The sequence below is a fragment of the Rattus rattus genome, chromosome 10 (genome assembly GCF_011064425.1).
Source record: "Rattus rattus isolate New Zealand chromosome 10, Rrattus_CSIRO_v1, whole genome shotgun sequence".
In the NCBI taxonomy this organism is placed as follows: domain Eukaryota; kingdom Metazoa; phylum Chordata; class Mammalia; order Rodentia; family Muridae; genus Rattus; species Rattus rattus.
In genome coordinates this window covers 2,074,310-2,100,051 of record NC_046163.1, presented here as the reverse complement: position 1 = coordinate 2,100,051, position 25,742 = coordinate 2,074,310, and the positions used below count along the sequence as shown (strand labels likewise).

Below are 25,742 nucleotides of genomic sequence, written 5' to 3'. Positions count from 1 at the left end.
GTTGGTTACCTTAGTAACTTCCTTATTTCCCTTCTCATGTTTATCAATTTTTGCATTATTGGGGAATCTGCTTGCTTATTCTGTCTCTTGCTCTTTTCTCTCCCCTCCCTATTACACATGCACTTGTTTCACCAGATTTCAAAGCATTTCCTTGCTTTGCTTGTATTTCCCTCTTCCCAGCCTGCTTCCTTCATTTCAGTCATCCCTATTTCCACACTTCCCCAAGTGTTTTTAACTGCACAGCACATCCTACAGCCATCTTAGAGAGAGAGAGAGAGAGAGAGAGAGAGAGAGAGAGAGAGAGAGAGAGAGAATATGCTAACTTTAAAAAAAAGAGAAAGAAGAAAATCCTGAGGAAGGAAGGAGGTATTTAGTCACACAAAACCCTGGGCATGTAGCTCCATTAGCAGAGTTTTATGTGATGTAATAAGGAGTATAACTGACCTGAGTGGAATTTAAATCTTGTATGGGTTGATGCTGTGTAGTTTCGAGTGTTTCCTTCCCACTGAGTCGTAGTAAGGGTTAAGCCTCCCAGAATAAACTGCTCAAGACTTGGGGTGGTGGCCCAAGCCTTTTAAACCCAGCATTCAAGAGGAAAAGGCAGGTAGATTTTTATGAGTTTGAGGCTAACATGGTCTACAGATTAAGTTACAGGACAGCCAGTGATACAAGAAACCCCATCTTTAAAAAAGAAAAACAGATAAATAAAAAATAAATTAAAAAACCCCAACAACCCTTCACTGAACCACATAAAACACAGCAGAATGCCAGGGTGAAGAATGGGATGGCCAACACCCAACCTAGCGGGATCTGGAGTCACTTGGCAAACAGGCCTCCACAGGTCTGAGGTGCTTTAGATGAGGTTACCAATGCCTGCTGTGGACATGCCTGTGAGGGGTTATGGTAGAAGACCCTCCTTAAGGAAGGTGGCACCATCACCCCTAACACCCCCTTCCCACGCCCACCTTGGGTCCTGGAGAAGGAAGTCAGCTGAGCAACAGCAGTCGCCATTCTCTCCTGACTGCAGTGTGAGCAGTGCTCCCAGCTCCTGCTGCCTTGACTTCCCTCCACAAAGGACTGCATTTCAAACTGAGAGTTGCCAAAGTAGCCCCTTCCTTCCTCAGGCTGCTTTATCAGGTCATTTTTATCACAGTATCAGGACCCATAACTAAGACAGAACAAGGCTCACGAAGTACACAAATAAATGGGCAGAAGCATAACATCCAATTATTGGGACTGTGATCAATAGAGCAATCCATGACATACACAAGGAGTGGAAATGCTAACGATATTGATTCTATTCATGGAATTCTCAGAAAACCTCCCAGATCTAAAGAAAAACAGACATCGCAACCTAAGAGGTATTTGAAACCCCAAACAGGCTTGACTGATTAGAAAATGTATGTACAACATAGTGGTCAATCAGGCAGTGGTGGCACACGTATTTAATCCCAGGATTTAGGAGGCAAAAGCCGGTGGACTTTTGTGAGTTCCTGGCCAGCCTGGTTTACAGAGTGAGTTCCAGGACAGCTGGGCTATACAGAAAAACTCTTGTCTTGAAAAAAAACAAAACAAAACCTCCAAACACACACACACACACACACACACACACACACACACACACACACACACACACACACACACACACCCATAGTGGAGTCAAGATACTAAAAGCTAAAAGGCAAAGCTATGACTTTGAAAGCTGAATGTGGACTTAGTCACAAAGACAAATAGCACCAGATCTCTTGGGGCCAGGGAGACAGTTTGGTGGGTCAGGATGCTCACCACCGATACTGATGACCTGAATTGCATACTTGGAACCCAAATTACGGAAGGAGTGAACAGATTCCCACAAGTTGTCTCCTGATCTCCACATACGTATACAGAATCTATGGAGAACTTAAGGAAGTGTAAATACCCAAACCAAACCATCTAATGAAGAACTGGACAAGTAAACTGCAGTTTTCAAAAATCACCAATTCCTGACAAAGTATTGAACATCCTTAGCCAACAGAAATGCAAATTAAAAGTGATTTGAGAAAAAAAAAAGAGAAAAAAAATGATTTGAGGAGCCTGGGCAGTGGTGGTACACACCTTTCAAGGCTGGCCTGGTCTACATAGTGAGTTCCAGGACAGACAGAATTGCTAACACAGAGAAACCCTGTGTGAGAAAGACAGAGACAGACAGAAAGACAGACACACAGAAAAAGAGAGAGAGATAGAAAGGGGCTGATTTGAGGATCTAGGGCTAGGCTCTGGGAATAAAATGCTTAGCACAGCATGAGAACACGAGTTTGATCCCAGACTGACATAATGGCAAGCAGGGGAGTATGTTTGTAAGCTCAGTACTTCTGAGATTAGACATGGAGACACGTGATCCCCTGGAAGCTCATGGGCCAGCCAGCTTGTCACATTTAGAGGTGGACAACAATCTCTGAAACTAAGTGGAGGATGAGGACCTAGAACTTCCATGTGGAACACTCTCTCACACACGTCAATCTAAATTCCACCTCACCCCAATCAAACAACTACCATCAAAAAAGAAAAAAGTTACCAAATACCGGTGAAGGTGCTAGAGAGAGACTTGCCTCGTACGGCTGTGCTCAGGCTATAAACCTGGCTATATAGCCATCACTAAAGTCAGCATGGAGCTTTCTCAAAACAGTAAAGACAGAAACGTCATACGGCTCGGATTCAATATCGGAGACGGTGACACTTTTCACAAGTTTGCCTAAATGTCCCTTACCATGAATGAAGTAAGAGAGCATGGAATATACAGCAAATCCCATTCATCTGTAGAAATAAGAAAATCATCACCCTGACAAGGAAATAGATAAAATGGGCAATCGCTATACTAAGAGAAATCCAGTAGGCTCAGAAGACAAGTTCTATCGAGGAAACCTAAAGGGAGGTGGACCATTTAGGGGAAGGAAGGATCCAGACAGATGGGGATAGAAGACAGAAGAAAGGGAGGGACTAATCAGAATACAATGACGTATGGATGGAAATGCCACCATGAATGTTTTACTTTGAATGCTAACTTTAAAAAAAAGAGAAAGAAGAAAATCCTGAGGAAGGAAGGAGGTATTTAGTCACACAAAAACCCTGGCATGTAGCTCAGTTAGTAGAGTGCTGGCCCAACATTCGTGGGGACCTTAGTTTAATCCACGGCACTGCATACAACCAGAAATAGCCCATGCTGGCGATCCTAACACTTGGGAGGTAGAGACAAGAAATATGGTGTTCAAGGTAGGTACACTGACCTAAATATTGAATTTGAGTCCAGATTGAACTATATGAGACCCTGTTCCAAAACCAAAATAAAACAAACTAGGAGCCGGCCAGTCACACTGGTATATGGCTATAGTCCCAGCACTTGGCAGACTGAGGCAGGATCATGAACCTGAGGTCAGCCTGGATTACCCAGAAAGTCAGCACCTAAAAGAGAAAAAAATGTAAGAGCCAGTGGCTGGGTGGAAAATGGCTAAAAGAGCTACCCTCAACCATGAAGATCTTAAAGATCATAACTGGGTCCGCCCACCCACCAAAGGCACTAGTAGATAGTCTCAAGAGACAAATACACACAGACATGTGCACACATGAAAACTGAAAAAGAAAAGAGGCCAGCAAGATCGAAGATCGCTTCCTGGGCAAAGGCACTTGGATGTTAGCAACAACCTCAGCTAGACATCTGGATTCCATACCTCAAGGAAGAGAAATCTACTCATTAAAGTTGTCTTCTGACCTACACACATGGCCATGGCACTGGTATACATGCATATGTACATACGCAGACTAACAGACGCCAACACCACACACACACACACACACACAATTTAAGTCTGATTAGTGGTCTTCAATCCCTGAATCTCACATGAAGAACTGACTCTTAGCTGTCCTGACCCCAGTATTTCTGCTGTTAGGAGCATGTACATCCTCATTGAAAAAATCTTTAAAAAGACACTAGATACCAGTGGCTCCCACCTTTAATTACAGCACTTGGGAGGCAGGGGCAGGTGAATCTGTGAGTTCAAGGCCAGCCTGGTCTAGTGAGTTCTAGGATAGCCAGAACTATAATGGAAAACAAACCAACAAAACAAACCAACAATCTCTCCCCCTCCCTTCTAACTCAACAAAACAAAAACCCAGACAACAAACCCACAAAGAAACCAAGTTTTGTTTTGTTTTGTTTGGGGAGGGGGGCACATTTGTGTATGACTGACACAATATGTCTTCCTCACACACTCCGCCCTTACACCTTGGGGAAGTCTATCACTAACCCTCAGCTTGCAGACGCTGTTCCTCGGTTCCATTTCTATCACAGCCAGACCACAACAAAGCAGCCAACTTTCACTATGTTCTGGGTCCTAACTCCAGTCCTAAGCTTGAAAATGTCTACCCACTGAGACATTCTGCAGACCAAACAAGCAGCATCATCACTTGGGAAGGAACGGAAATCTTTAAAGGTAAGAACAGACAAGCCTTTTCAGTATGCTGTTATTTTACCCAACAACTAATGTACCAGGTGTTTGTGGTCTTTCCCAAACTACCAATTCCCAATAGTTTCCTAGTAATTTTTTAAACTTAAGTGTCCTTTAAAGGTGTCCTGCTCAAATACACCTCCTAGTCTGCTCCTGAGCCAGTCTTGTCGTCTCGCTTGGACGCAAGGCCTTCACACCATTCCCTCCCCTCTCCTGCTAGGACACAGGCACAGGACACCATGCTGTTTTCCACATTCAGATCTTAATGATAAAATTCTTGAAGTCTTCAGTGACTCAGAAATTGCTAAGCAAATGGAACCACAAGCATGTCTTCAACCTCCTGCACTTAGAAATGCTAGTGTTGTAGTACCCAGAAGTCAGCAGTGGGTTTCTGTTTCTGCAATGCGGGGGATCACACCAGGGCCTCGTGTGTGACAGACAGCACTTAGTGCTGAATTACACTCCCTGCCCCAAGCACTTAGAACTGATTGAGTACATCTTTGGTAAAAAACAAAACTCGTCTATCTTTAATACCCCAGCCCCTTTACTTAACCGTATCAGCTTACCTACGCAGGCAGAATTCTTACTCTTTGCCTCAAGAATATGCAGATCCATGCTGAGAAAAGCAAATGTCAAGGGGGACTGGAAACCCTCAGAAACCTTAAAATACCAACACTAGGTAAAAGCGTTTTGCCACCAGAATCAAACAATGTAAAATTGTAACAAAAACAAGCTCACATTTATTTTTACCCCAATGAGAATGTACAAGTGAAACAGGATGAGTAAATGTAGTCACCAGCAGGCCCCTGAACCCCTTCTCAACCTCTCCCCTGCTTGACCACTGCTAGTTGGAAACACTTTGGAGCAGAGTAATATTATCTCCTTTTAGCATGATCCGACCTGTAACAACAGAAAAGTGTTACAAAAGCTGTTAATAATCACAGAGAGACATATACTTATCTTTTAGCCTCAGAATTTGGTTTTGAATAATATTTTGAAACACTTCTCTTATAAAGACATGTGAACATTTTCAAATGTCCATATTTTGAAGGTTTCCACCAGGTCTACTGGGCTTTCAGTGACAACAGAACAAAAAGCACTGTTTTAGTGAAAAGGATCTCCTGACAATAAGTTTATATGAAGGTTTAGAAATGAATGTCTGTCAGTGTACATCTCAGTTCCATCTGCAGACTTTGAGTTCTCGCTGGGTAGGATAGTGGGCACCTGCAATCCCAGTACTGGAAGGCTAAGGTAAGACTGGACAGCCTGGGCTAGAGTTAGAGCACCTCAGAAGCAAATAAACACAGTGTCATTTCTTAGAAGCTACTTTCAGCTATCCAACTTTGGTCATTAGGGTTTGGGAAAGCGATACCTGCACTCCATCATTAATAAATGTGTCAGTGAGCATTGACTATTCTAACAAAAGATAAAATGACCTCAGTAAAATATCTCTTAATGAGACCATGGGTTTTCTTGTTACCTGGGCTTTTCTGAGTTTATGTGTCAAGCACTAATAAGTTACTGCACTTACAGGAACCAGAGAGGACATGACTCATACACTTATGGAGCATGCAGTCTAACAAAGAGACAACGATAAAATAAATATTCACTACAAACTCGACATAGCACATCGTGTGCTCTCCCATCCCAAGTGAAAACAAATTAAATTTGGGTTTCTTAGAGAAAGCTGCCTGATCAGTGAACAACATAAACAGAAGTATTTGGTGGAATCAAGTGCGACGTCGGTGTGGTAGCCCTGTAACACTGTCATTCAGAAAATGAAGCAAGGACCTCAGCATTAAGACCAGCCAGGGCTGAACAGGGAGATCCTACCTCAAACAGGAAGTGGGCCAACGTGCAGGTTTAAGGAACTAGAAGAAGAGCTGGGCAATGGTGGCACACACCTTTAATCCCAGCACCCTGGGGAGGCAGGGATCTGTGAGTTCGAGGCCAGACTGGTCTACAGAGAGTTCCAGAACAGCCAAGACTATTACAGGGAAACCCTGTCTTGAAAAACTAAAAAACAACCAGAAAGGAAAAAACAAAAAACAAACTGAAAGACAAGCATGGTATCTGCTCAGAAAGTGGGACAGTGCGACCCAAGATGAGCGGAGATAAGGCCAGATGCAACAATGTCAGACTCATAGGAAAAACAGACAATGGAAAATTTCAAACATTTCAAAAGGATGGCTACGTCTGGAGAGCAACTTAAAACGGATAAGGGAGCTACATAATTTAGCAAACGTAGTGGAAACTGCTGTTCAGTTAGGACGTGAACACCAAACCCACTCTAACCAGTATGTAAGCAGGAAATGACACTGGCTTCTGACAAGCTGCCTTGGAAACATTTCACATGGAACCTTAAACAGGTTCAGAGAGGAGGTCTGGGCTACACATAAAGAAAGAAGTCAATGTGCAGATCGATTGTAGTAAGCGGCTAGAACAGTGGTTCTCAACCTTCCTATTGCTGCAACTCCTTAATAATAGCTCCTCATGTTGTGGTGACCCCCAACAATAAATTATTCTTATTGCTACTTTGTAACTATAATTTTGCTGCTGCTATGAATCGTAAAGTAAATATCTGAGTTTTCTGATGTTCTTGGGAAACTCCTGTGAAACAACTGTTCAACCCTCAAAGGTGGAGAACTGCTGGCCTAGGGGGAAGACTGTCAAAGGTGAGCTGGAACCCAGACCCAAATATTTAATGGCTGGGTAAAAAAGATGAATATAAAGAAACCTGAAAAGAAAAAACCAAAGATGAGTAATAATAACTCATGTACCATGTCACAGACCCAGGAGATCAAAGTATTGTAAGGAAGTATTCAACTGTGTCAAGTTCTATTTAATGTTAAATATAAGTAAACATGAGTAACAACCATTAAATTTAACATTCTTGGCCAGGCATGGTTGCAATGCCTATGATCCTAGAATTTGGAAGGGGGAGGCAGGAAGACCAGGGGTTCAATTTGTTATCCTTAGCAAGACTGAGACTAGCCTGGGCTACATGAGACCCTATCAATCAACAAAACAAAACAAAACAAAACAAAACAAAACAAAACAAAAAAAGGAGTGGGTTACAGAATAAGTGGCAGGAAGATGGATTAGGAAGTGTGCTTTTCCCTTCAAACACAACTTTATAAATTTAAATATGAATTCAGCTACAGGCCTTTCAAGTCTGCCAGTGAAATAAGCAGAAATCTGTAAAGCCAACTATATCCTTACCCAGTTGTTTTCTTGACTTTGTTTTAGAATGAATTTCTTCTGCATCATCTAATACGAGGTTCATGTACTCATCAAAGCCCTGGAAAGTCAATTGACAATCATTTTCAAATAAATCGCATCAGACATTCTAAAAGAATAATTAGATTCAGAAATACCAATTAATTTTAGAATTTTATGCTATCACTGATTTGTCAACCCAAACACCTAAAGCATCTTCTTATTAACTTATTTGTATTTCTAAAGTTTTTCATTTTGTTTCTGTTACATGTGTGTTTATTTCTGGATGCATCTGTGCACCTTAGTATAGGTGCTTAAGGAGGGCAGAGGCACTAATCCACCTGCCAGAAGTACAGGCAGTTGTGACCATCGAAGGTGTACACTGGGAACTGAACTTGGTCCTCTGCGAGAATAGTAAATGCTTTTATCTGCTGAGCCCCTTATTTCCGAGACAGCGTCTTATGTGGCCTAAGTTGGCCCCAAACTTCCCATACAGTCAAGGAAAGCCTCAAACTCCTAATCCTCCTATCCCTCTCTATTCCAAGTGTTGAGACTACAGGTGTGTGCCACCATGCCTGGTCAAATGTGACATGCCCAATTCTTGGGGCATTTTCAATCTTTTTTTGGGCAGAGATGGTGTTGAGGATTAACCCAGGGTCTTCTAAACATTAGGCAAGTGGCTTACTACTAAGCTGCATCCCCAGTCTACCTCTTTTTAAATAACAAAGAAAGCTAGAATGAGATCCAAAGTACTTCAACCTCTTAGAGGAAAACATTCGCCAGGTAAGCCTGCTGGACACTACCCAATCCAGTATGTGCACACAGATTACTTTCTGCCACTGCTCTCCCATGTTCCTCACAAACACGATTCCCACTAACTACTGTGCTTGCTCACCAACTGCTAGGAGATTATTGATAGATAGACACTCTTGGTATCTACAAGATATCAAGTACTTGTACTTGAGAGACACTTCAATTGTACATGCAATCATGAGTTTGAATCTCTACCACTCAAACAAAGCAGGGCACAGTGGTATACAGCTGCAACTAGTGCTGGCCAACTAGTCTTCTCAAGTCCATGAGTTCTAGGCTCCATGAGATCATGTCTCAAAAAAGCAGAGAGCAATAAAAGATACCGCTTGCATATATACCCACACATGAATATGTATAAAACTCCCCTACCATCACTGTCAAAAAAAAAAAAAAAAAGTGAGGCTGAACATGGGTAACAAATGTCTATAAACCTCAGGAGGCTGAGGTAGGATCAAAAGTTCAAGGCCTTACTGGGCTACACAGCAATCTCTTGCCTCCAAATTAACAATGGATAGTTCAGTGGTTAAGAACATTGGCTGCTCTTCCAGAGGACCCAGATTCAATTCCTGGCATCCACATGGCGGCTCACAATCTGTTGATAACGCCAGTTCCAGGGGATCTGGCACCCTCACACAAATAATGGCAGGCAGAACACCAACACACATACAAATAAATAAATCTTTAAAAAAAATCTGTTTTAAAGTTTCCACAATCTTAACATTGTAGAGGCTCAGACAAGAGGATTTGCACGTGTTAAGTCTCTCTTATAAGACTGCCTCACACAAAGAAACAACAGAGATTGGAGAGATGGTGCGGTGGTTAAGAGTCCTTGCTGCTCTTGCAAACGACTGAGGTTTGGTTCCCAGCACCCACATGGAGGCTCAGAACCACCCATCTTCAGGTGAGCCGACAACTTCTGACTTGTTTGGGCACTAAACACACACAGGCAAAACACTCAGACAAATAAATCTAAAATAACAAAAACCTATTGAGACTGTAGCTGTGTGGTAGAGCAGGTGCTTGGTATCCACAAAACCCGGGTTTGATCCCTAGCACCAAACAAAAAGCTGAAGTCTCATCTAACCCTACCGGTTCTCTTCAGGGATTATCTAATCCAGAATCACAGTCCTCTAGCACTCCCCATCCCCCTCTCATTTTGATTTTTTTTTTGTTCCTTCTCCTCACAAACTAAGCTCTTCTTAAAAGTTTAATTCTTTCTTCCCTTTAAGAAAAGTACTATCTACCCCTATCAACCGAAGCAAGGAGAGGAGGCTAAATAAACAAATAAAACTCAAGCTCTGAAGAGCTTTCTTGGGTTGGGTCCTTGACTCCTTGTATATATTGCTCTTTCTGGCCATCTTCTGAGATGTCTTTTTCTGATAACAACCTGAGGAAAAATAGTCTGGATACTCACAATAATACAACCCTCTATCCGCATATTCACTTGTTCATACAGCCACACCTGAATTCGAGATCTCTGGAATAAAAATATTGATTTTAGAAACAGTAAACATATCCCACCCCATTACTTTGACTCCACAATAAATGACTTACCTTAAAAATGCCAATAAATATAAGCCAAAAATTAGAATAGTTAGTCTACATCTAAGAGCTAGCAACTCTGGTGAATCTGCTGAGAAACATTTAACAAATGCTCCAACAGGGCTGTTCAAACAAATTTTCCTACTCTGAAAATTTATTTTTGCTTCTGGCATGAATACACTTACAGTTTAAACTGGTCACAGGACAGCACAAAGCAAATCTGACGATTAAAAATTACAATCGCTTAAAACTGTTTTTCATTTGTGCTGTAACACTCTAAAAATACCGTGAAAATCTCCCCAAAGACCATTTGCCACTAGTTTCTCTGTATCTAACTCCCCCCCACGCCACACCCCCCACCTGTTTTGTGTCTTCTCTCCATTTTAAGTGCTACTAAGGAAAAAGCAATATACACCTGTCACTGCTAACTCCAATGACAAATTCTATGAAATCAATGATTTTGTTCTTGGAGAATAATGGTAACTGTGTGCATGCTTAAATTAGGCATGGACATACACCATTTTATTAATTAGCGCTTCCCCTGGGACCTTATCCTCAACTGTGGTGCCCCCAACCCTCAATTTTTAAGTCTAAGCACTAGGATCAGAGAAGTTGATACAAATAATCAAATAGGCCCAACTTTCATTTCAATAATAATAAGGAAACAAGTAACTTACGTACATTTTGCAAGTATCTGAAGATAAGGTTCTGTACCACAGCGATCAAGGAAAACATACAAACAGTAGTTACTCTGCTCCCAATCTTGTCTGACTCTCCAGCGCCCTAAGGCCAGGCCGGGCTACTCACGCAAGCACTAGTGTCCATCAGCAGCAAGCACTCGGGATGCACTAGAAACTCGAAAGGCACTCCCTCCCCACCGGCCTCGTTTCTCAAAACTTCCTGATGACCCACATCCTCCTCTCCTATTCTGTCGACCCCGCTTCCATTCCGTACCGCATGCCCGCCACAGTACACCCGAGCCCGCCTCCCGCGGCCCTTCAACTCCGCGCGCTTTCCGGCCTCCTCAGTCCGCCCCGGGGCCTCACGGGAAGCGGCCCGTACCAGGCTGCCCTGTTCCCGCCCACGCTCACAGCGCCTACGGACCCAAAGCCCAGAGTTCACGCCGCGGAGGATACGATGGGCTGCACCATCACCTTCTGCACCTTCTGGCCCTGGCCGCGGTACGCCATGGTGGAAGTCACAAAGACCACACGAATAGGAAGACCGCCTCAGCAAGCGACTTCCGGAAGCAAGACCTGGAAACGGAAGTGCCTGTGGTCGTCGGCGGGCCAGTGGCTAGGAAACGCCTCTCTAGCCACGGAGCCTCTTTTTCTCTATGCTTATAGCCTCCGCCGGCCGCCTTCCGAGTCCACCGCTCTTTGAAACCGAGGTCTGTCCTACAGCGCCACCTGGAGGTAGGCTGAAGGCGCTCAGGGCTTTGGCCAGGCGCCTGCACTGAGAGGTTTACCTCTGCTTAGGTGCTATTCTGAGAATTGCTCTGGATTTTAGGTCTGGTGGCCTCCAGGCAGGCGGCATATTGTCCAAAACCATCTGCAGACTTCCCTTATTCGTTTTGGGCCCCAGAGCGTCTGGATTGTCATGCCCGAAGCAGTGATGTAGCTGTGGTTTGCTCAATAACAGATTCAACCCTCATCACCTTTATGGAGAGTTACTGTTGAGGTGGTAACCGAAGATGGCAATCCAACTGATCGGCTTGTTGGGCTCAAAATCCCTCTTAGTTGTGTGACCAATGATAATAAGTGATTAGGCCTCACCATCTCAGTCCGGCAAGGGGTGTGTGTGTGAAGATTCAAGGAGGCAGTAGTGCACAAATATTCCTTAAACTGTACAGGATTTGCACTCTCTGTAATCTCAGCTTGTGGAAGGCTCAAGCAAGAGTATTAGCTTAAGGTCGTCCGCTAAATAATGCATTCCAGATCTGTCCAAGCTACATGAGGCCTTGTTTCAAAAGTTGGAAATGTAAGTCAATAAATAAATAAATAAATAAATAAATAAATAAATAAATAAATGCATTTAATACAGATACCTACGATCCAGGGGAGATGATTCAGTAGGTGGGACGTGAGGTCAGTCACCAGCACCTACACAAAATGATGTGCCTATAATTCCGGCACTGGGATTGCAGAGACAGGAGGACACCTGAGAGTGATGGCCAACTCCTCTAGCTTCAAGTCCTAGGTTCAATGAGAGACCCTGACTCAAAGGATATAATGAGGAGTGGCTCGGAAGGACACTTGATGACATCCTTCGGACTCCACATGCAGATGTGCATATACACAGACATGCACACATAAAATGGTGGAAAATGTCTATGCCTAGCCTACTCGACACCAACACCACAAATCAGCCTTTCTCGAAGCTGCAGCTGCCCCCACCTCACCAGAAAGTATCTGGAGCAGCTTACCAGGGAAAGGATCAAAATTTGAAATGCAAAGTCTTGAGTTTTATGGAATTCATATTGCTTTCGCACCATCTTTAGGATGAAGAATTGTAAGTCAGGATCCATCTGGATGTGCGTGTGTGTTAAAGCCTGGTCTCAGTTAGAGACCCCCATCCCATAACACAACTAGCAAGAAAAGGGGCTGATTAAACGTCCCTACATTAGTAGGCAAGCCTACTCAGTTTTCTGTTATGACAGGGCTTCTGACCTGGTTCAAATTTTATCTAATACTTTAGAATGTTTGATATTTAGCATTTATTTAAATATTCTCTTTCTAATAAGGAAGCTCAGACTTGAAAGGCTTTTGGATGGTATGTAAGGGGGCTGGCACTTTAAGAGATAACACTTAAGTCAAAAAACAGAACCTAAGGGTCTTCTTCAGATGAGAATAACAGGAACTCCAATCTTAGAAAAGTATTATGATGAAAGCTTTCATTTTTTTTTTTTTTTTTTTCGGAGCTGGGGACCGAACCCAGGGCCTTGCGCTTCCTAGGCAAGCGCTCTACCACTGAGCTAAATCCCCAACCCCATTTTTTTATTTTTTAAAGACAGGGTCTCATTTTGTAGCCATGGCTGTCCTGGAACTTGCTGCAGCGTAGACCAGGCTGGCCTGAACTCACAAAGATCCACCTTCCTCTCCCGCCAGAGTGCTGAGTCAAAAGGCATGTGCCACCACACCTGGATGAAAGCTATTTTTAAGCTACAAAAAGAAACTTAATTGACCCGTCCAGCGGGTCCAGTTATTCAGGGTTCCGAAGGGGCACTACCCTTGGGCCAATGGGGGGCGAGAGAAGAAGGAGACCAAGCAAGATTCTATTGTCAAGGTCTCGTTTATTGGGATGAACGTTACAGCTTTTAAGGCTTTCAGGTAGGGGGAGTGACCTTTGTGAAACACAAAGGAGGGGGAGATGAGGGTATAGGCAGTGATAGCAGGAGGCAAAGAGGTCAGGCGGTAGACGATGAGATCAGGCAGTGGAGACACCGGGTGTTGACTCAGGAGATATTTGCTTGGGCTGAAGCATCCCATGAATATTATCTTCCTGTGCCGTAAATTCATGGGAGAGGCTTTTGTCCCACAATCTCGAGGTTTTATGGCAGTCATCTTAGAGGAGTATGTGTGGCCATGCAGCCAAGAGTCACGTAGCCACTTTGAGCTATACAGTCACAAAACGGCCAGGCCCAAATCCAATACGGCTCCCTACACTTAATTTTTTTTTACATGGGGGAATTGAAATTATGTCTTTAAAAAGAACATATCACACTCCAAACATAAGCAATCTACTGCCCTCAGAGGCATCGTGGAAAGAGCCCACACAGACCCACGCCATCTCAAATGCAAAGACCCCTAACTACTTCAGTACTTATGCATTTTCTGAATTTTAAACTTTGGTGAGTTGAATCCTATAAACGATTCATGTAAGCGGTTCTACAACTCGTCAGAAATGTCGTATATGATTTCTTTTTTTTTCTTAAGATTTATTTATTTATTTTACGTATATGAGTACACTGTCTCTGTCTTCAGACACACCGGAAGAGGGCATCAGATCCCATCATGGATGGTTGTGAGCCACCATGTGGTTGCTGGGAATTGAACTCAGGACCTCTGGAAGAGCAGTCGGTGCTCTTAACCACTGAGCCATCTCTCCAGCCCTGATTTCTTTTTCCTTAAAACAAAATGATTTTGCAGGGCCAGCAAGATGGCTTAGCAGGAAAAGGCATGAGCTATGAAACCTGGTGTCGGGAATTCAGTCCCTGGATTCTACATAAAGGTGGAAGGAAAGAACCAACTCCTGAAAGCCGTCCTCTGACCTCCACACATGCGTCAGACATTAAAAGCCTTATACTTGTCAGGCATGGTAGCACATCTTTGATCCCAGTACTTGAGAGACAGAGACAGGCGAATCTCTGAGTCTGAGGCCACCCTGGTCTACAAAGCAGGTTTCAGGACAGCTGCAGATACACAAAAGCTAAAAAAAACAAAAAACAAAAACAAAACTTATCCGTACATGCATGGGAACACACACTGTAATACAAATGGGGTGTTTTAGCCTGGGTAGAGGACAGTTGACAACGTTTGGGGCTGGTCAATTTTGTATGGTTTGTATTTGTCCAGTCATTTCATGTTTACTTATGACCTAGTGTCACTACAGTGTCACTACTGTATGTATCCCAGCTTTGTATTTTATTTGGTGGGAAGTAAGTAGATTTTCCTTTTTTAAATATCAACTTTAGAATCAGATTATCAGATTTTAAAACATTACTGGTTTTCATTCTTGATTGTTTGGTTTTGTTCTTTAGCAGGGTTTCTCTGTGTAGCCATGGCTATTCTGGACTCTGTAGACAGACCAGGCTGACCTCAGACTCAGAGATCCGCCTGCCTTTGCCTCCCAAGCTGGGATTAAAGGTGTACCCCACAATCGATTGGCAAAACATTATTGTTTGCATTTTATGTGTAGGGGTATTTTTGCATGTAGGTGTGTGTACTGCATGTGTGCCTAGTGCCTGTTGAAGCCAGAAAAGGGCACTGGATTTCCTAGAACTGAAGCTACAGATGATTGTGAACCACTATTTAAATGCCTGGAATCAAAGCCAGGTCCTCTGGAAAAGGAGTCAGTGTTCTTGATTTTTCGTTTAAGATTTATCTAGTTATTATATATAGATACACTGTAGCTGTCTTCAGACACACCAGAAGAGGGCACCAGATCTCATTACAGAGGGTTGTGAGTCACTGTGTGGTTGCTGGGAATTGAACTCAGGACCTCTGAAAGAGCAGTCAGTGCTCTTAACCACTGAGCCATCTCTCCAGCCAGTGCTCTTGACTTCTGAGCCATCTCTCTAGCACCTAGGTTATTGATTTGTTTTTTAAATCACATTTGGAATTTGTGTTAATATAAACTCTAGTAATTTAAATTTTAAATTCCAGTACATCCTATTTATTTATTTATTTCTTCGGAGGTTTCTTTGTTCGACTTTTAAGCCTGGGTTTAGCTCTCTGGTAATGTTTGACTAACAATCCTATATGTGGCCTTGGCTTTGATCTCATCTCTTCTCCCCAGCCTCAAATAAACTTAAGCCCGCTATAATATGATTATTGAACCATCATTGGAAATATAGACAGGAAATCAATCTGTCAGTCTATAAGGAATAAATTATTCCACAGATTGTAATACAGTGCATCTGTAATCAAGGTTGAAGGATGTCGACCCTCTTGGGTCCCCTGCACTGTTTGACCTCTGCTGAGCCCTGCTGATGCATGTAGAAACCTTTTGTTCCTAACAAAGGGACGCCCTGGCCCGGTAGCCACACACCTGGGCATATACCTGGGCAATGGTCCATTCATTCCTTTCTTTTGTTCTCAGTCTTTGTTCCTGGGACTTAAACTGGTCCTTCTGGATTTCTCACCAGTAAATTTGGGGCATGTGTTTGGTCTTTTGTTCCTGAAGCCTTAAGCCGGGTTTTCCCACTGTGCTTCCTGGAATTTTCCACCCGGTGAACTTGGGGTATATATTCGGTGAATAAAGCTACAGATTTGGCATTCTCTCTTAACACGAATGACCCGCATATGTGTGGTTTTTAATCCCGCAGACTTAGACCCGGTTCTTGGTGCTGTGTCAGTGCTGGCATCGACAAATGGAGGTCCCACTGAGACCGGGAAAGAGAAGGTTTTCTGACAGGTCGTCCCGGGAAGCTGGCCAGCGAAGGAGGAGGGACGTATTGGGGTAAGATGGACTAGAAAAGGCCTCGGTGATTTGGGCTAGCATGAGTAAAACTTGTTAAAAAAAAAAAAAAAAGGTGGGGGGGAGGGACAAGGTAATGGTAAAGTATTTTTGCGTATGTGTTCTTTTAGAGTTATATTTTAGTCTTTGGACCTTGACTAGAGATAGTTTACACCCTAGACATGAAAGAGAATGGGTTTGAGAAAAACAGTTTTCCCAGACTCTCCACAGATACTTTGGAGAAAGAGAAGGAAAATGAGCTTAAACTTTTTCAGAGCTCTCCTAGGGACAGAAGGAAGGCAGGAGACGTCCTGCCTCTTTGCTGGCTCCTATTGGAGAAATGCTTATTTCTGGTTCTGGGTTCCATAGGTAGGATATCTGGGTCCCTTAGGTGGGACCCCATCTAGTTCTTTCCCTCTATGTCTATTGTCTGTCCTTGGTGCACCAAGTTATCCATGTTTGTCAGTTTATGTCTGTGGTTTTTGTTTATGGTTGCTTAAATGTTTTATGTTTCATGTTCAAAATAAAAAATGGTAAAAACTTTATCTGCTGGTCAATCACGACTTGATTTGGTTTTAACTCATTTCAAAAAAGGAACAAATAAATAAAAAAAAACCATTTCAATCGGCGTTCGGAGCCCTGCACCTGTAGCTAGGAGTCTAGGTCAGCTGGAGAAGCTCCCAGGGGCTGAGCGTCTGCACGAGCTGATCTTAAAGGCGCCAGCAGCTTCTCAGTTTCTATGGTAAGGGAGCTGATGGCTGTTTCTCTTAGAAAAATCCCTGACTTATTACTGGACTTAGCAGGTGACAAGATGCTTCTCTTAAAATTACAGCTAGAAAAAGTAAAAATGGTGTTTGGTCTAAATATTAAAGATATGTGTAGCCACTTCATTTTTGTTCCTGATTGGTTTTAAATGTATAAATGTGCTCTATATGCCCTGGTTATAGACTATTGGCTTTTAAGTTATTGGGTATGTTTAAAAAAAATTGTAACATTGGTAACAGAAAGTTGACTTAAAACTGGTAATTTGGATGGAGTCATTCTAGACAACGTGTGGCATGAGCCAACCCAGGGAAATAGGTCTAAATTAGGATAATATTTTTATGGAATTTTATCCTAGAAACCAGGCAATGTCTCTTTGTTGAGGTATTGAAGACCACACCATCATGCATTTATATGCAGGAATTGGCAGTCAAACTTCACAACATGAGGGAAAGACTTGGTGTTTTGAAGAAACTGGATTTTGGAGACTAGATTGTTTGGAGGTTGAGTTTTGCTTTCCAAAGTTGTGGTTGTGCTCTAGTGTTGCAAGGAGAACTTATAGATTGTGGTTAAAGATTGCCAGTGTTACATTGGGTAACTCACACAAATTTGTAATTAAGAAAAAAGTCAAACAGATAGAGATTTTTATGGAACTTGTGAGAGCATTACAGCCTGTTTGCTTACTCCAACTGCCATTTCAAGATAGATTTAGAGGATTGTTTTTATGCCATTCTTTACATCCTGGCGATTGTGAAAGGCTTTCATTTAGTGAGCTTGCTTATAATTTTAGAGAGGTCATGAAATGTTATCATTAAAAGGTTTTACAAAAGAATGGCTAATAGCCCTATATTATGTAATTTTGTCACTGCTTCAATGTTAGAAGTTAGGACTTTGAATCTTTCAGTGTATATGGACATTTTTACTATAAACCTTTACTCTCACAGTGAGCTTTAATATTTGGGGAGTAGCTGTTGCTCCAGAAAAGATTCAGTATTCCTTTTCAATATTTGGAATTATTTTTAAAGCTTCTAAAGATATATTAATTGGCTAAGCCTCACCTTAAGCTTACCATGGAGGACTTAAGACTTTGATATCCTCAAGGCAGATGCAAATCCTAATTCCTCTAGACAATTAACTGATGAGGGAAGAATAGCTTTGCAGAAAACAGAGAAAGCTATGTGTCAACAACAGATACATTAATTATATAGACTCTGATCAATTGTTGGTTGTTTGTACCTACAGTAGTCCATGGCAAAAGGGACCATTAATGTGGACTCACTTTTCTTCTTCAAGTAAAAGTTTTAATGCCCTATTATGAAGCTGTTGTTGTGTTAATATAGAATTGTAGGATAGAGTCATGGAAGTATTTTAAAAAGGAACCTAGTGAAACATACCTTATTCCAAACAGCAATTAAATTGGTTATTACAAAATACTGATATTTGACCTATTACATATACAATTTTTTCAGGCAAAATTGATAATTTTACTCTATGCATGCTTTTGTATTTCCTGTAAATTTGTGCATGCAACCCATAGAAAATACACTTACTGTATTTATAGATGGTTCATCTAATGAGAAGGCAACATATATAATTGGATTACATGTTTATTCTCTTGAGTTTCCCCCTGCTTCAGCACAGATTATTGAATTACATGCTGTAGCTGCTGTTTTTTAAATGTTGAAAAATCAAGCTTTCAATTCTTATGCTGATAGCCAATGTGTGACTTATGGTTTGCATTATTTTTTCCCTTTTTAGATATTGCTAGCCCTCAAATTTTTACAGTTATTTATGCTATACAACTGATTGGAGGCAAGTTTTCTGCATGAAATCAGTGAGTGATGATTTCAGTGTAAATGTCTGACCACTCCCTGTCCTTTTAGAGCTCTGGCTCAGGAAACTGATTAAACAAAACCATATACTCATACCTAACTCTTTGGAAATGGTAATGGAGTTGATAGAACACCTTCATGAAAAGAGGAAGACTCCATTTGCTCACTCTCAACTCCGGCCTCGCCCTGCCAGCTCAGGTATTTCTAAGTAAGGCTGAACCTAGACAATATTTACAGGGCTTGGCATTTCTAATTAATGTTTAATGTTTAGGTAAATAAAGCTTGTATAGGATTGTAGATATGGTTCAGAGGTTAAGAGAACTAATCACTCTTCCAGAGAATGTACTGTTCCTTTATAGGCCATTTAAGAACTCAGACTAGATTGCCTAGACCCCTTAGTGAGGGAAGGCAATGTTACCAGGCAGATTATAGGCCTTACATAGGAACAATTAGTCAAACAATCTCATTCTTTATATCACCAGAACAATAATGCTGGAGACAATAATTTGGTATGGAAGTCAAATTATAAATACAAGTCCTCAGTGTCCTCAGTTTCTTCCTGTATCACATAATAGTGTTAATCTTCGAGGATTTATAAACAATATCTTAATAAATAAAAAAGGGGAGTTATACCCCTGTATGCCATACAATTATTTAAATAATGCTTTTTATTTTAAATTTTAAAATTTAGATGCCAAGGAACTCTCTGAGTGTTTATGGCACCCTATAAGTAGACATGCTTATGCCTAGGTGACATGGAAGGATCCACCTATTGGCACATGGCATGATCCAGTTCAGGTATTTTATATGGGGGAGAGGGCATGTTTGTGTTTTTTCTACAGGTTGCTGAGGAGTGTGCCAGCTGCCAGAGCGGCTGGTAAGACATGCTGATGCTGGAAACATGAAGATTCAGCTCTTGTGGTTCGGGCCCCTGGAGTCATTCCTGTGCCCTTGGAGAAAGACGGAGGAGTCCCCCTCATTTTGTGTTGTCACAGAAATTTTGGCATTGCTGCAGTCATTGTTTACTGCCACTGCATGTCCCGTCCCACCATGGCCTGCACTCCCACCCTCTATGCACCGCTGCATGCTTGTGGAGAAGACCGGACTCCAGACATTACCCCTGCCCCTCCTCAGTCCACCGGCGGCTGTTGCTGCCGTGACTGGTGTTGTCATTTCACAGTCTGTGGCTTTGCAGGACTGCCATCTGCGTGAAGCTGCTGGAGACTGGGGAACTCTGCTCTGGTTGTGCAGATCTTAGGCATGGTTCCATTGCCTGCGGGTTGTTCCAGAGAAGGATGGCCAATCCTGAACTGTCATGGGAAAGACTTTGGCATCTTCGCTGCTATTGTAGCAGCCATTGCTGCTGCAGTCACTATGTCTGCAGTGTCTGGGATTGCCCTCCCCCAATCTGATGTTAAGGCAAGCACAGTGGATAAACTTTCTGGAGTAGTTGCTGACAATTGGGAATTCTAAATTTAAATCAACAGGAACAGCTTGACAATGGCCCTCCGTGTCTTGGCCCTAGGGCACCGAAGTAGTCTGCTTTGTGCTTCTCTTCACATGTGCAAACAGCACTCCCAGTCCTGGGCATCAACTAAGCAGGTGTTGCTCTCCTTGGTAGGAGGCAAACCCTCTGCCCAAATCCGGCTCAGCCTTTACGAGAAGCAGTTAACCAAAGATGGTCAACTCTTTGGGACCAAGTCTCACCTAAGACAGGAAATTCTGAGACTGGCAGAGTTTTTCCAGAGACGGGAAAGAGGTTGCCACCCCAAAATGTCCTAAGACAGGCGCTGCTTAATAAAATATACAAAAGGGGGATTTGTCGGACGCTCCTGGGTCCCCTGCAGTGTTTGACCTCTGCTGAGCCCTGCTGATGCATGTCCTTTTGTTCCTAACAAAAGAACGCCCTGGGGGTTGGGGATTTAGCTCAGTGGTAGAGCCCTTCCCTAGGAAGCCCAAGGCCCTGGGTTCGGGCCCCAACCCCGAAAAAAAAAACCAAAAAAAAAAAAAAAAAAAAAAAAAGAAAAGAAAAGAATGCCCTGGCCCGGTAGCCACACGCCTGGGCATACCTGGGCGATGGTCCATTCATCCTGTCTTTTGTTCTCAGTCTTTGTTCCTGGGACTCAGGCTGGTCTTCCTGGATCTCTCCCAGTAAATTTGAGGCATGTGTTTGGTCTTTTGTTCCTGAAGCCTTAAGCCGGGTTTTCCCACTGTGCTTCCTGGAATTTTCCACCTGGTGAACTTGGGGTATATATTCGGTGAATAAAGCTACAGATTTGGAATTCTCTCTTAACACGAATGACCCGCATATGTGTGGGTTTTTTTTTTTTTTAATCCCGCAGGTTTACGCCCAGTTCTCGGTGCCATGTCGGTGCCGGCATCGACAGAAGCTCTTTTTTTATATCTTGTGACCTGACAGGATTGGTAGCCAATGACATACTAATGGAAAAAAGCAAGCACTGGTCTGCTTGACTTGAGATTTACTTCAATCTCAACCTAGGCTGTAGTAGAATTTACACGTATAACTACAACCCTAAGAAGTGTTTCCTTCAGTTGTGCCCAGCTACCTGTTTATCTTCCCCTGGTCCCAACCATGAGAGACCATATAGGGGACAATGGTGTGGGAAGAGAGCAACAAGATTAGCTGAGGGGCTGGAAAGACAGTTGAGCCTTTGAGAACCCTCACCACTCTTGCAGAGGACCTAACTTAGGTTCCCTGGACTCACATGATGGCTCGCAACAGTGACTCCAGTTCTATTAACAGGGTACTGTTGCCACCAAGGACACATGTATTACATATACATACATGACGGCAAACACTCATACATATAAAATAAATGAATATGAAACAGATTGGCTATGAATCTGTAATTGTTAAAGCCAGGTAACTTCCTGGATTTTATTTTAAAACTTTGTTGTTTTGTTTCCAATTTCTCAAATAGCTGGGCGTGGTGTTGCACGATGTTAATCCCAGCTCTCAGAAGGCAGAAGCAGGTAGATCTTTGAGTTTCAGGACAGCCTGGTCTACAGAGTTCTAAAGCAACCAGGGATATACAGAGAAACCCATCTCAAAAAAGCAAAAGAAAATATGAAAAAAAAAAACTTTTAAAAGTACAGAATGGCATTGTAAAAAGATTTATATGTGTATGAATGTTTTGCTTGCATGTATGTCTGTGTACTTTGTGCAAGAGAGATACCCACAGAAGTCAGAAAAGGATATTGGCTCCCTAGGAACTGGAATTATAATTGTGAGCAGACATGTGGGTGCCAAGAATTGAACCTGGGTCTTCTGCAAGAAATGCTTTTAACCACTGACCCATCTCTCCAGCCTCTAGAATGTCATTTTATATATACTGTATTTACTGATATGAATATTTCACAATTCAATGAATATAATAAATAACAGAAACCTGGATGAAACCTTTTTTTTTTTTTAGCTTATAACTAATCATAATAGTCTTGTAACTCTTGCAATTTTCATGACATACCTAGTGTCTGTAAAGTATGCTGGAGAGAGACTGTGATTTAATTTTATTGACCTGGTATCTCATGTAGCTTTCATACTCCAGATTGACTCAAATTACTCTGTAGCCAAGGCTAGCACTGATCCTCCTGCCTCGACCTAATTGCTAGGATTATTGGCATACATTGTGAAGTCCAAATTGAACCTCTTCCAGGACCTCTAGAATGAGACTCATGGAAGTGGTGATCGATGCAAAAGCATGAGGAGTTTAATCATTCTGACATGTCATGGTCATCCCACTTCAAGGGGAGACGACCCTGAGCAGACTCTAACAGAAAGTTATATACCTAGGGTACAATTGGGGCAGAATTCAAACAATTGGGGCAGAATTTGCACAATAGTAACTAGGCAGGATACTATGTGCATTTGGTGGAGCGTAACAATGTTCAGATAGGACTCAGTGTACCTTTTTCAGGACTTTCAGTTGGGAGTCAGTTAGCTTTGTGTGACAGTTTGGCTTAGTTCCAAGAACTAAGCCAGCTTTTTCCTTCCTGGAAGGGAGGGGTCCTTGTGCTTGGAGGTTTGTGGTGGGAATTTTCCCACTGGCCCCAACTCTGGCTCTTTCAACCTCACCATAACCAGCCACTTCCCAAAGACTTAAGATCTTTCTCCATTCAGATGAAGTTCCGTTTCATCCAGAATCTGTCATTGAAAGGATGGCCAGGACTACTGCAATCATGACAAAGACAGTAAGTGACAGGGCAGTCCAGCAGTGATCAGCAAGCCTTGAAATGAGCCAAGAATCCTTTATGGGATTCTTTCTGCTGTATTACACCTTCTATTGAAGCTCTAGCTACTAGTACTTCAGAATGGGGCCATATTTGTAGATAAAGCAGCCTCTGTTTTTAACGATTTCTTGAGATAGAGTTGTGGTTGAAGAGATAATTAAGGTTGTCGAGATCTGTGTGGGACCTAACTTCATATTTCTGGTGTCCTCAGAAGAGTAAGGGGAGCTGGAGATGTAGGTCAGGGTAAGGTACTTACTTGTCTCCCATACATGAGGTCTTGGGTTCCATGCCCAGTACCCAATGAAATAAACAAACAAACAACAACAACAAAAACTAAGAGACAGCACATAGGCCTCTATCTCTCCATGGGAACATAAGACAGGCCAAGCCATGTAAGAAGACTGTAGTAGCTATTCACAGTCAGAAGGAGCACTAGAAGTGCCATCTATCTGGCCAGGACTTCTATTCTCAAGGACTGATAAATATGTTGACCTATTTGGCATATGGCAGCCTGGGAGGACTAATGGCACAGACACTGTTAAAGACAAGCAAAAGATCTATCTTAAAAACTTCTCTCTCCCCCCACCACCCCACCCCTTGTGCTGGGGAGTCAATCCAAGGTCTTCTGCATAGTAGAAAAGCATTCTACCTCTGGTCTACACCCCTAGTACTTTCTGGTATGGGAATTACTGGTAAACAATTTCTTTTAGGGGTGGGCAGGGCATTGAGACAGGGTCTCTACACAGCCCTGACTGTCTTGCACCTACTATGTAGACCAGACTGGCCTTGAACTCACCTATCTCTGTCTCTTAGACTGCTGGGTGTGTACCACCATGCCAAGCTGGTAAATAACTTTAAAATACAGGGTAAATGAAGCATATGCCTGGTGGAGACCTTGTTTGAAGAGAAAGGAGAGTCTTTGGAAGAAGTCCAATGGTCACGCCTTTTTTCTTTTTTTAGGTGGGTAGCCACATAAAGAATGAAGGCAGGGACTGAAGACATAGATAGATAGCTCCCAGTTAAGAGGGATTCATTTTACTTGCCAAGGATCCAGGTTTGGTTCCCAGCACCTACGTGGCAGCTTATAACAATCTGTATTTCCAGTTTTGGGGCATCTAACACTCTCTTCTGGTGTTTACAGGCATCTGTTATACAAATGGTGCAGACATACATGCAAGCAAAAAAATTGACAAAAGGGGCTGAGCGTGGTAGGAATCCTACCTAGCATTGTGGCAGAAGCAGCACAAGTCTGAGTTTTAGGACAGTCTGGTCTACAGTGAATTCCAGGATAGGCGGGGCTTTGTAGAAACCCTGTGCCAACAAACAAACATAAATATTCAGAGGGCAAAAGACAGGATCATATGTTTGAGAGCTGAGGCATTAGCAAGTTTTAGATCATCACTTTGTGGCTTAGATCATCCGTTTAAGATGAGGTGTTGGAGAGTGTTTGCCGAACATGTACAAAGTCCTGGGTTTATTCTCTAATACTACTACATAAACCAGACATGGTAATGTATACCTGTAATCCCAGAATTTGGAAGTTACAGGCAAGAGGATTAAGAAGTATGAGGTCATATGAGCTCCCTTCTCAAAAAGTAAAGAAATAAATAAACAGAAAATAGCTACTAAAACTCCAGCTCATTGTCTACTTAAAATTTGTTAAACTGGGCATGGCGGCATACCTTTAATTCTAGGATTAAAGAGGCAAGCACATCTCTAAGAGGCCAGGCCAGTCTGATTTACACAGCAAATCTCAAGCTACCCAAGGCTATGTAGTGAAACCTTGTCTCAGAAAAGACCAAAAACAATGTACTACTCCACTCCTCGTTAGTCTTGTTTTTCTGAAATTCTCTTATATAGCACAGGCTGGCCTTGAACTATCCTCCTGCCTCCCTACTGTTGGACTTATAGGCGTGAGGGCAACTACTCTGGCTGATTCCTGTTTTACAGTATTTCCTAAGGCCACCTGCTCTTCCAGAGGATCTTGAGTTCAGTCCTTAGCAATTGGGCCAGGCAGCTCGCAGCTGCCTGTCACTCCAGCTCCAAGGGATCTTGTGACCTGATTCCTCTACAGGCATCCCCACACAAGTGGCATTCACTCCCCTCTCACAATTGTTTAAGGACTTCGGGAGCAGGAATCTGACGTAAACTCATCTATCCCTAGTGACAAAAATTATCTAATTACAGTGTAAATTCAAAATTGTTGTATTTGTCAAGAGTGGGGCTCCAAAATCCTTATGGCAGTCGAGGCCAAAACAAGTAACTTTTCCTTCAGGTAACTTTTTGGAGACAAGACATTGAGAGCTTGTCATGGCTGCTCCATGTAGGGTTCCTGCTTCCCTTGTCCTTCCAGGGGCACTCTCTTGTTCAATGTTTCCCTAATCTGTTTAGTCCCTTATCTTATACACACTGCACCTTAAAAAACAACTCAAGCTCCCTCACAAGCAAACCAGTTTAAGCCCAATAGACTATTGTTTCCCTGCAATGAGAACAAACAAACAAAAAAACAGGACAGAGGCAATATTGTTTTAATTCACTGCTTTCTACTTAGGCGACACTTACTTAGGAATTTAGTCCAACCAAGTACTGACCAACAATAGGCCTACTCAGTTAAGCCTCATTAAACCTCACTACAACCAACCAACCACAATCATGAAACCTGACT

At 42.6% G+C, this 25,742-nt stretch overlaps 1 protein-coding gene and 1 pseudogene across 1 annotated transcript; one reads left to right on the top strand and one right to left on the bottom strand.

Annotated features, from left to right (window-relative positions):
* The first annotated feature begins 2,838 nt into the window (after positions 1–2,838).
* On the top strand, positions 2,839–21,298 carry LOC116911403 (annotated as a pseudogene).
* Snrpe (small nuclear ribonucleoprotein polypeptide E) lies at positions 5,194–11,333 on the bottom strand. Its single transcript, XM_032915365.1, has 5 exons — positions 11,192–11,333; positions 10,737–10,763; positions 9,928–9,990; positions 7,704–7,782; positions 5,194–5,381 (listed from the first exon to the last, which is right to left on the bottom strand). The coding sequence occupies exons 1-5, from the start codon at positions 11,243–11,245 to the stop codon at positions 5,326–5,328; spliced, it is 279 nt and encodes a 92-aa protein (XP_032771256.1). The 5' UTR covers positions 11,246–11,333; the 3' UTR covers positions 5,194–5,325.
* Positions 21,299–25,742: the final 4,444 nt, after the last annotated feature.

Excerpts from the sequence above, each read along its gene's own strand:
- Snrpe (XM_032915365.1), bottom strand. The coding sequence starts at position 11,245 with ATGGCGTACCGCGGCCAGGGCCAGAAGGTGCAGAAGGTGATGGTGCAG. Across the intron at positions 7,783-9,927 it reads GGATAGAGGGTTGTATTATT|GGCTTTGATGAGTACATGAA; the intron begins GTGAGTATCCAG and ends TTGACTTTCCAG. Across the intron at positions 5,382-7,703 it reads AAAGTCAAGAAAACAACTGG|GTCGGATCATGCTAAAAGGA; the intron begins GTAAGGATATAG and ends CTGTTGTTACAG.